This window comes from Zosterops lateralis (assembly GCF_965231275.1).
Source record: "Zosterops lateralis genome assembly, chromosome: 2".
NCBI classification, from domain to species: domain Eukaryota; kingdom Metazoa; phylum Chordata; class Aves; order Passeriformes; family Zosteropidae; genus Zosterops; species Zosterops lateralis.
In genome coordinates, this window is record NC_139763.1 from 28891893 (window position 1) to 28903756 (window position 11864).

Consider the following 11864-nt stretch of genomic DNA (forward strand, 5'->3'; position numbering starts at 1 on the left):
GCCACTCCCTGTACTCGAAGCCACAGCTGGACATGTGTGAAAGGAGTGCCTACTTCTTCAGTAGTTCTTTGGAGAGAACTGTTAATCAGCTCCCAGCATGGTGGTTTTAACCCTTAAAACCCCTAAGCTGGAGATTATATTTGGGGGATGATGCTTTTTCTCTTTAGGTTTCATTCCTTGTGTAAATTGTGTCATTGAATGCCAAAGTCTGTGAAGTAATGGGACACAGGTACAACCCTGGTCCAACATTCAGTGCAGCCATGGAGGATAAATAATAGCTCTGGCTACCAGCTGTTACTTCCAGGGCTGTTTTTATTTAAACCAGTGACAAAGTATGTGAATTTGTACAGGCACAAGCATGCTACTACAGACTAGCACAAAATGTGTGTGTTCAAAAAAAAAATATCCCCCAGGAAGTCTGAACCTTTAGATACAGGAGAGAAGGATTTAAAAGCTCTTTAGGTTACTTCACAGCCTGCCTTCCTTCATAAAAGGAGCAAATTGAAGAGAGGGCAAGTGGCTGGTACCAGTACAACCCATCTATGAGTGTATGTGGTGCCTCCCACTGGACCCAAATGACAAGACTGTGGATTTGCTACTTTCCTCATACTGTTTCTAGTTTTTGTTTCAGAGGTTCCTGATTCAGCTCCTGTATTCTTTTTTAATAGTGTCTTCCAGCAACAGGAGCTGAGGCAGCTGTTGCTCTTAGGTTTTGAAGGCAGTGACTGACTGTGGGGCTGATTGGAAAGGCATGAGTCATGTTAGGGGTCTGCTGATGCTTGAGACTGAAAGTCTGGGGTACTTTGAAGTTATCTGGCCCGAACTGAGTCTTCAAGAACGCAGATGGAGGTTCACATACTGGTGCTCTGTTCCTGTCTGGGGTTAGACATCTCAGCAGGAGAAAGAGGCATCAAGTATGTTGGGAATCACCGGTAAGAAAGAACTGCTGCCTTTCCAGAAGAGCTGCTTTTGATGGAGGATGGTAGAATACAGCATTGAAAGGTTGGAAATACAGGATTTGGGAGTAAATGAAGCTGAGACATGCTCTCGGGATTTTTTTTTTCCCCTAGAAGACTTGAGAATTGGAATTTTCTGCTGTCATCTGGTCAGGCAGACAAGGTGAAACTAACATGACCAAATTCAAGGTGCCTATTTAGTCACAGGGATCTGTACAAATGGACAGCTAGCTGGTGCTGGGTGCAATTCCTCACTCACAGTAGGAAATACACAACGGGAACTGGCCAGCTTGGTGCTGCTGAGTGAGACCAGCTTTCCAGAAGGAAAGGTGTGCAAGAGACCCACTGCTGTGCATCCTTTGATCCTCACAAGCAGGACCACTCCTGCTGCTGGAAGTTAGTATAGCATGAGATCCACAGTTGGATTTTATTTTATTTTTTTTTCAAGTGTGAGGTACTTTTCCTTTATTTCTCTATGTAGGCTGCCAAGGAGCATTTTCAGCCACATTGCTAGTCTACAGACAAGCTACAGAGGAGAGGGGCTTGCAGACCTAATTTATTTTATGTAGTTCCATGAATATGTAGTCTAAAGAAGCCTTATGCCTAACTTTTTGCTATATGGGGAAATAATGACTGGGTAGTTTCTGTGTCTAAGGTGTTTGCAGCTTCTCTTAACCTATATAAACTCTGGTGGGTTTAATAGCCAGTGAGTTCACTACCATCTGGGTATTAATGTGTCTTAATCTATTTTTTTAATTAAATTTTTAGAAATGTAATGTATTGGAGAAAAAAAATCACATTTTGTCAGGGTTAGAATTGAGTTTCAAAGTTGAAAGAGGCATAACTGCCTTAGAGAAAGGGCTACAGAGGGCAAAACAAGGCTTCGATTAGTTTGATGGATTGAGCCAGTCCCCAGCCTTGCTAGTATAGAGTTTAACGCTACTTGAGGCCAGGAGGTCTCTGAGGGTTGTTAGGGGCTAGTCAGGGGCTGGTCCACAGGAAGAAGATGCTGTGTTAACAGCAAGGGAACTGTATACCCAACACTGCTAGCCCTAACAACCATACATCCCTTCCCTGAAGTTGCTGGGAATGTAGCTGCCAGAAATCCATAGTTCCTCTGTTGTGAACATTTCCGTGTGCAGGGATTTCAGGTGGCAGAAGGGAATGCCTTATTTGCAGCTCTTGACTCCTTGGAGCTACCATAAAGAGCAGCAATAGTTCTGAAGTAAAGCAGGGCTCCTGTGTGGCAGGAGGCTCCCAAGTGTAATTCTTTACCAACATGAAGGCTTTGCTAAAATAATAATTTGTATTTCTTGAAAAAACCCAGATTTTGATTCTCTGTTCCTTGTCTCAGTCATTCTCTCACTTATTTTATAATAGCAGATCTGACAAGTCTTTGTCCATCTTGGTTTGTTGCCATTTATAGCCTGGAACAAGTACCAGCTTGTTTATTCTTGCAGTGTTTTCCCTAGATGCTGACATGCTCCTCAGCAAGAAGCAGGATCCTCTGCATACTCTGGTCCATACCATAGCTGAAACAACTGGAAGGTCCAAAGCACAGAGCCACAAGGAACAGTGGCCTTAAGTGCTGTTAAAGCCACACACAGCAATCTGAGTTCTGTCCACCCCACTGCAGAGAAAGCTGTTTTAAGCAAGGAAGGCTACATCTTCCACCTGGGAAACAGTCCTGAGGTAGAAGTGCTCAGTCCCCCATCCCCAACATGTTTGTGTCACAAGTAGTAACTTAAAGGGAATGATGACCTGTCCTCCTCCAAAAAAAAAGGTAAAAAGGACACAGCAGTAATACTTCCATCCTTTGGCAGAAGGGTTTGCTGGCAGGCATTACCGGCAAAGGAGGCAGCAGTGCACTGTGAGTCTTTTGGATCTGCCGGGCTGACACTGGCAAACTCGGGGATGTTGCAGCGTCAGGCTTTGAACATGAAGCACTGGGGCATGGCCAAGCTGTTCCTGCTCTGAAGGGAGCCACAATGAACAATTGCTGCTCTTCTGTCTTGCTGGAGAGGTTATGTTATGTCGCTGCTGGGATGGCTGAGAGTGATGGTGATGTGAAGTGCTCTGTGCTGTCAGCACAGCAGAATGGAAATGCTGAGAGGAGGTGCACAGTTCTATGTTTTGGGACAGAAATAGTCAAAGGAAATTAAACTTTGAAGCACTCCAAGCATATCTGATGATTTTTTCTTTCCCCAGTAACCTTCCTCGTTTTGCCCAAGGCTGATGGCCCATCCTTGCTTGCTTTCCTTCATTGCAACTGCTGCACTGCAAGGCAAGTGCACCCCTCTGCAGGGAGGTGCACCTCGGAGTTACTGCCTTGTGGTGAGTGACCGACCCCAGCCAACAAAGTGCCCTCACAGCCACTTCCTCCCCTGCCCCAGTGGGAGAGAATTACACGGTCAGGATGAGTACTCGTGAGGGCTGAGGTAAAGCAGTTTAATGAATGACGTAAAGAAGAAGAAAACCCAGGTGATGCAAAGGCCACTCACCATCTCCCTGAGACAAACCTGGTGCTTACTCGGTCTCTGAGAAATGGCCTCTCTGGAAGGAAAAGCCCCCACCTTCTTCTTAACAACTTTTAGTGTTGAGTAAGTCATTACACCATTTGGAATTGTCCATTTTGGGTCAGCTCTCTCACCTATGTACCCTCCCAGCCTCTCACCCACTCCTAGCCTACCTGCTGGGAGGCAGTGTGGAAACCAGGCTGTGCAGGCACTGGTCACTCAAAGAAAAACATTTATGTTCTGCCTATGCTGGTTTAGTCACAAATCTAAAATGTTATCATACATGTTGTTATGTAGAAAGTTAACTCTATACCACTCTTTAATCCTGCAACACAATATAATGGAAAAGATTTTTTTCCCCCTCTTAGAGAATTCAGGAGACAGAGACCATAGATCTGGTTGTGATCCTGCAAGGCGTAGAAAGCTGCTAGACTGAGTCAGCCTGCAAGAATGGACAGAGTTTGTAAAGGCCTAGGGAGGGATGGTCTTTATTTACAGCACTTTTTTTTATTCTTCCTTATTCAGCTGGTCTGAATTCCCAGTTGTAAATTCTGGGAAATGGTGGAAATTACCAGTCTGGTTCAAATGTTGCCAAATTCAGTGCTCTTTTTTGGATAATACATAAAATGGAAGTATTCTTCTAGGAATAGGTGTTTTCCAACTGTGCAAAAGAGTCTGTGCTTGACTCAGAATGTGATTTTCCATATTTGGAATAAAGGCTCTTCTACCAAGGAAACACACCAGTTTAAACCAGTTTAACTTGCAAGGATTCTGCTGAGATTAAGCCTGGGGAAGGGTGAGGGTTTGGAGCAGTGTAGGCCAGTGTAGTTGGAGCAGGGTAGGCCAGTGTGTGAGAAGTGACCAACATGTTAGTTCAGCTGTTTGGCTCCCTCAGCAAAGACCTGTCTCCTGGGAAGTGTTCCTGCAGGGAGCTGTGTAGTGCTGGGCTGCATCTCTTAGGCAGCAGTCTGTCACACAGCAAGAGCTTTAAGCAGAAGATTAAGGAATACACTCAGAGTTAAGAAAGAAGTGAAGTGTAAAGTACGGTATTGCCATGATCCATGCTTTGGAAATTTCTTGTAAGCTTTAGATGAGAGGCAGCTAAAGCATCCATGCTATTTTCTTTGACTGCTACAGTTGGTAGAACACATTTAATCTCTCTTTATCCTGATTCTTCAGTTCTAGCAGTCATGGAGCAACCAGCCTTTCTCACCTGCCCCTTCCCAGTCCTCCACATATGTCAATAGTGCTTTCCCCAGCTCCTCCTAAAGCCCGACAGCTGAAATCTCCCTCCCAGGCTGAAGTTGCTGTGATACAAAAATTGGTTGTGTTTCAGGATTCTTAACATGCATGATACCAACAATCCCTCTTTAATCCACTGTGTTTCACTAACAGATGCCTGGTCTCTGCTATATTTTGATGCTCAGCCTAATGTGCGTGTTTCAGTCTGAATTGGGGTAGAGGGAATTTTGCAGTAGGAAATTATGATGTCAGGGGATTGTGTTGGATGTGGTCTGACACTAACTTAATTTTAAATAGCTTACTTTATTGTTTTGTTCCCTGTTTTGAGCTAGGCTGAAAGCTTGATGCTAAGTGGAATGGACACAAAGGGGAGTATTCAGCAAAGATAACCTTTGGGTTATCGTGTCTGGGAGGGGTTGGGGCCGCTCAGGTTGGATGCTCTGCGCCTCAGCAATTACTGCTGAAGTCAAGTTCCTGCCTTGAGCCCATTCCCTGGAGGATCCTTTCACAGGCTTTGTAGGTAGGCAAGCTCATCTGCACTGAATTTAGTTTTTGTGAATAGCTGTGTCCTTGACCCAACAGGAGCTGCAGAACTGCCACGTCAGGCTTGGAGGGCTGCATGCTGTAGGTATGGAAACGGCAGAGGAGGCAACAAGGCAGCACTTCAATTGACAGATCTTTTTTTTTTTCTTCCAAGAAAATTGGATTTATTTGTTAATAGAAATGTGAATGGACAGGCACATCTTAAATGTACAGGCTTTTATTATGTATTCTATATGCCAAAGTAGATGATATAATGTAATTTTGCAATTGATTGTAGGACAGCAAATGAAAAAGCTGTTTAAAAAGGAATCTGTAGTAATACAGTTGGAATTAAACTTGCTGTTATAAAGTCTATTAAATAATGGCAACCTGATTATCAAAAAAGCTTTATTTCTATAACACTTTATATATATAGTGTACTACTAAGTAATGATAGTTTTAAAAAAGTCTTGTTGCTTTCATCAAAGTCTGGCAGTTCCTTTACTCCTGCTGTTTGACATGAATAGAAGAAAAAGCAGGGTCATTCTGACTGAGGGAGGGCTCAGCCTCGCTCAGTGCAGCCCTACAGGCACCAGCTACAGGAGGATAAATGGCATTTTTTAGTAATCGTCGTAGTTGACGCCTGCTCCATGCCTGAAGCTGTGTGGGTTTCGTGGGCCAATCGGGGAATCTTCATCATAGTGGTGCTGGTAGTATCCACCATAGTATTCATTACGAGCACGCCCCAAGTTGGTCCAGTAGGAGATGTCATCTTCAAATTTCTGCCAGGAAAAGAAAGACAGCATTTGCTTTCCAGCCTGAAACTACAATGGTGAGATGAAACAGAAGTGGTGCAAAAACCTTTTTCAGAAATTCGGATCCTTTGCACACTGTCATAAATGAAATCTTTAGATCTAAGGGGGTTTGTGACTTGTACCCACCTTCTCTATGGGATTATCAGGATCCTGGGTGCCGGAATTGTCCTGTCCAGCCCCACAACCCCTGCCCACTGCAAAGTGCTTAAGCTTGACAGCACCTTCATCTGAAATGTGCACTAAGCACCTTTAATATTTTGATTACCTTGTCAATGGTGGACTGTAAAATTACGTCAATATTTTACCGTTAAAAATCTAAAGGTTTAGTCCTCCCTTGCCATGTGCTTTTGGTTGCAATGTCCCTGAGTGGGGTGCAATAGGCTTTTGCTTCCTGTCTGTGATCTCTCACTCCCACCTTGGAGGGGTAAAAACAAAGGTACAATGCAGCCTTCCAGCTATGGAAATGCAATAAGCACTTCAGTTCTGCTCACAACAGCAGAGGAAAAATAGTGTGCAAAGATATCAAATACTTGCCAAGCAAAAACCTTTCCATCTGAATGACTCTTTGGAAATATTTTTGGCCAAGATTTGGGAAAAAAAAAAAAAAAAAAGTTTTGCAAATACACAATGGATAAGTATGGACCAAGTCCTTTGCTGGAACAAACAGTTATTTCATTGTTAAGACCGTGTCTTAATACTCAAGAAAACCTACTAAGTGGATTCATTGTATCCCACAACAGGCCTCATTTCAGTTTTTGAAATGCATACAGGAACTCAGAGGAGAATTCACTTTATCTGCATGGTTTGTCCTTGTTCCTTTTTGGTATTTTCCCCCAGTCTTCAGTTTCTCATGTATAAAACCACTTTTTCTATTTTTCCTATTCCTATTAGTGAAGGGGGATGTAGCCATGCTGTTGAGAAGTGACTTTTATCCACATTATATACAGGAGAATTTAGAAAAAAGTACCCTTCATTATTTCAGCTGAAGCAAAGGATTATTTTTCTAATTGTTGCAGCTTTGAAAATGAGGGCATTCATCTTCCAAGCAATCCACATAGCATGAAGCTTTCTTGCCTGTGCCAATGCAATCTCATTAAACATATTCATGCAGCTGACAGAAGCCAAGAATTCAAGATCTATAACTATTTTTACCTCTTATTAAAAGCAGAAAAGATTCTACATGTGGGACTGCAACCAAACACACTTTTCCCCCCCATTCCAGCATCTATTGAGTAGAGCTTTCTGCAGAGTTTGATTCCACTCCAGTGTTTTTACCAATAAAGTGTTTTTTAAAAATGTGTCCTTCTCATTTGAAGGGAGGTTGACTGAATATTATCCAGTGGTTTTCCTTTCACATACAGAGTGGAGGCATAGCTGCCAGTGTTCATGATGGTTAGGAGCTGCCCACACTGTAGAGGCACTAGTGTGCATTGGGTGCATAATGTCAGTGCCATTTCACTGAGGAGTGCCAATCACAGACAGCTTGGTGTGGATTTCTCAGCATGTTTAAAAGCTGATTAGGTTGAGGCTGACAAATGACTTTCCTGAAATACGATTGATTGCTTTGAGTTTGGCCACCTATTCCACAAAGCAAACTTTGTTCATATGTCCAGTTACAATTTATTAAGCTAAAGTTTAATAGCAGGCAGGAACTCCATACAAGACCTTAATGTCATTTTTTTCTACTAATAAAATAATGCAAGGATCTCTAACATCCAACAGGGGTTATATTTCTGTGTGACATTTGCCACTTTAAAGAAGAAATCTGGGCTGGGACCTTCTACTCGACCAGGTTGCTCAAAGCCCCATCAAACCTTAAGAGGAATGGGGCATCAACCACTTCTCTGGGCAACTTCTTTCAGTGTCTCACCACCCTCACAGTAAAGAATTTCTTCCTGATATCTAATCTAAAACTCATTTCTTTTTTTCTTTTTTTTTTTTTTTTTTTCCATTTAAACCCAATCCCCCTTGTTCTATCCCTGTCTATTTTCCCTCTTTTTCATAAGCCCTGTCCATTTCATACACCCACCTGCTCGTCGAAGCCCAGGTACAGGAACTGCTGGTACCACTGCTGCACGTCGGGCTGGCTCCTGTCCCACAGCTGGCGCCTCTGGCGTCTCAGGCTGCTCAGGAACTCCTTGGCTGCCGCTTCCTTCACTGACACCTCAGGCTTCACAGCAGCAGCAGGGGCTGAAATTAATTCCCCCCACAAAAGGCATGCCAGGAAATTTTTGGCCAGCCTGAAGCGTACTGCTTGCAGCGAGTAAGAAAATGATTCTCACATCGTGCCATTACCTTTGTGCTTGCCAGTGCAATGCCTGCAGCAGAGTAACAGTAATAAAACCAGGAATCACCGATGTAATAGGATTTCTCTGCTACCCTCATTCTCCTGGATCTTTGAAAAGCAATTCTGAGCTCAAGTACAGCAGCTAACTAAGGGATTTAAATAAAAACACCCAAACTCAAGAAGCATATACACTGTGTGTTTATGCTTTCAGAAGAGAAAAGGAGAGTGGCCCTAAGTGCTATAGTTGCAGAAATTGGCTTGAAGAAGAGAGGTGAATTTAAAAAGACTGAGGAAACTGAAGAAACACTGCTAACATATTACGAGTGAAGGGAGAAACACTTAAAAATATAGATTTTTGAATCTAATGTGTAAAAAAGTAGCATTTAAATGAGTGCTATTAAATGCCCTGTATGGCTGAAAATAAAAGCCCATCAGGTTTTCATAGCAACCTACATGAGGGATGCATGGAAATGCCCTCAACCTGCCATACCCAGACATGCCATCTGGCTTGCTCCATGCCTAAGAGCAGCTTGCTGTGGCTGCTAGAAGAATTGATATACCTTCCAAAGACATGGATGAGAGGACTACACAGTATGAGGAGAAATGGCCTCAAGTTGTGCCACCAAAGGTTTAGATTGGATGTTAGGAAAAATTCCTTCACTTAAAGAGTGGTCAAGCTTTGGAACAAGCTGCCTAGGGAAGTGGTGGGAATTGCTATCCCTTGAAGTGTCCGAAAAATATGTACATGTGGCACTTGGGGACATGGTTTAGTGGTGAACATGGCTCTGTTGGGGAAATGGCTGGACTTAAACTTAGAGATCTTTTCTAATCTGACAGTTCTATGATTCTGTGACTGGCAAGCCCCTGACCACACACAGAAATGATAAAACATGGTATGGATCTGGCTGTGAAACAAGAAGTGTGTAGGAGTAGAAGTCTTGCCTTCAGATGGTTCATTTCAGTGAGGAAGAAATCAGGAACACAGGTGTGCATGGGATTTTTGGAGGATGTGAGGGAAGAGGCAGGGGCAGACAGGGAAGTCAAGTGGAGATGAGAAAACCACTGAAGCAGGAGCTGGGCAGACTCAGAGGAAGGCAAAGGACTGCAGAGAGATTCTGAAGATAAAAGTGATAGATGAATTGTTGCACCAAGTGGGAAACAATCCTGCAATGATGAGGTGGAAACTGATAACTCACCATTAACTTGAACTGGATGTTATTATTGGGAAGAGGGACAGCTGAGCAAATGTCCCATGAATGAGCCCACACACAGGGGACTCTGCAGCAAGGGAAGCAGTACTGTGTGCTTGGCCTGCTCGCTCTTAGAGACGGGGAACAAGGCTGGATTAAAGAGACTGCATATTCCCTCCATCATCAATTTTGCAGTTCTTCCTGATCTAAGCCATGTGGTCTACTTGCCTCAAGAGCCCTCCCCATGCAGTCCCTCTTCCCAGGGGATCTGAAAAACAAGTGGCCACTACTGGGGTGCAGGAAGGTCGCTCCTATCTTCACACAAGCACTGCAGAATGGTGACATAAGGAATCCACACACAAGGAAAACAAAGGCGGGGGGGGAGGGGTGGGATAGATATTTTAGTTCTGGTAAGAGGTGTGCAGTGATGCCAGAAAAAAAAAAAAAAAAAACAGCATGAAATTAGAATGCCTGGCAGAAAGTGGGAGTCTGTGGAGGTATAAATTCTTTGCTTCAGCCATAGAGCAGGCTGAGGGGAGCTGGCCAAAAGTTCTGGGATGTTTCATCTGCTGTGGTGCAGCTTGTTCCCAGTTGGCATTGTTTCCACCACCTTCCCTCAACCAGAGAGCCATTCCATGCTTCTGACTGCTGGGCCTTTGGCCATCATCTCTCCCGTAAGAGAGCAGTCTTTCAATAAGGAAGCACACATGGGGCCAAGAAGACAAAAAGAACAAGCCAAGGCATCATAGGCAAGCCAGGTTTGCACGTATTCTTCCCTGTACCTGAGCCAGCAGTATTTCCATGCATTATAATTCCTTGGAAAAGTTTGTGACTTCCCCAAATAAACCAGATAAATGCCACGTCTGCCATGCATCCATTGGAAAAGGTTGGTGCTGTGCTCTGCAGAGCAAAAGGCAGGCATGCTGCCTGAGGCTGGGAACCCTGGATTTCAGAGGAGCTGTGGTAAGCAGAGCCCCCAGCCCAACATCCCAGTGAGGCCCGCAGGCAGAGGCTCTGCCTGAGCAGGAGGTTTCGGTGTGGCCCATAGTGAGTGCAGCCCTGTGCTTGTAGCCTCCTGCTCCCTCTGTGCTCCTGGAGCTGGAGGTACAGGGACAACTCATCGGCAGCTTCCACTGACAGCAACTGACTCCGAGGAAAAACAAAGGAAAGCACTTGGCTGTCTCTTTACTTACCTTCTCGTTTCTGAAGCATCAGTTTAAGCTTATTTCGTCTTGAAACATCTAGACAAATAAAAACAAAACACATACATTTACTGAGAAGGAAATAACAATAACAACAACAGATTATTTCTCAAGAACTGCCAGAAGTATTTTTGCTATAGCTCCAGTTCAACAAGCAAAGCCGACAAGTTTCTCCCAGGAGAAATTTTCTCTCTTTGCTCCCCTTTCCACACTTGAGTGCAATATACACTGCAGAGAAGCTTCTGACACTCCAGCATCCTCTCCCCAGCTCTCTTGGCAAGGGAAGCCCAATACTGGCCTTCTTCACCAAGTGAATTATTATATTTTTCATCAGAAAACTGCAGCTGGTGCCAGTACCAGCACCCAGAGCAGCATGATAATGCTGAAAGCACCTGGTCACTGGGTGAGGGGTGTGCTGACAATCAGACTGTTCCAAATTTGTGCCTGGCGTCCTGCCCCACAGCACATCGAAGCAGTCACCCTGCTGATCCCCAGACCGGCAGCGCAACGGGAGACCCGCAAGCGCTCGGCTCTTCCGAAAGGCTCCACTCACTGGCAGGCAAGCACCTTTTTAAAAGATGCCCGACTCGCGCAAGGTTTGGAGCGTCCTTAGGCTCTCACCGCGCGGGGCGCCGGGCGAAGGGTTTTTCGCGGCTCTGCCCGTGCCCCGCACGCCGCGCTCACTCACCGGGGCCGCGCTCACTCACCGGGGCCGCGCTCACTCACCGGGGGCCGCGCACAGCAGCGGGAGGAGGAGGAGGAGGAGGAGGGAGACCCCGGGCAGGGCCCCGCGGGGACACGGCGGCGGCATCGCGGCTGGGGCGGCCAGGAGAGGAGTCCCACCTGTGCGGGAGGAGACGGAGAGGATGGAGAGGGAGGGAGAGAGGGACGGAGGAGCGGGAGCGGAGGGAAGGGCCGGTCCCGCCAGGAGGGGAGGGGAGGGGAGGGGAGGGGAGGGGAGGGGAGGGGAGGGGAGGGGAGGGGAGGGGAGGGGAGGGGAGGGGAGGGGAGGGGAGGGGAGGCGGCCGGGCCGGGGGGCGAGGGCAGCGCTCCTGGCATTGGCATCCCGGGGATCCCGAGGGATTGCACCCCGCGCTCCCAGCGGGGCGAGATTCCGATGGGCTGCACCGGGCA

At 45.7% G+C, this 11864-nt stretch overlaps 1 protein-coding gene across 1 annotated transcript; it reads right to left on the reverse strand.

The window, feature by feature from the left end:
* Nucleotides 1-4656: 4656 nt before the first annotated feature.
* Nucleotides 4657-11576, reverse strand: ECRG4 (ECRG4 augurin precursor). Its single transcript, XM_083854999.1, has 4 exons — nt 11457-11576; nt 10722-10769; nt 8081-8241; nt 4657-6018 (listed from the first exon to the last, which is right to left on the reverse strand). The coding sequence occupies exons 1-4, from the start codon at nt 11539-11541 to the stop codon at nt 5857-5859; spliced, it is 456 nt and encodes a 151-aa protein (XP_083711125.1). The 5' UTR covers nt 11542-11576; the 3' UTR covers nt 4657-5856.
* Between the last annotated feature and the right edge of the window lie 288 nt (nt 11577-11864).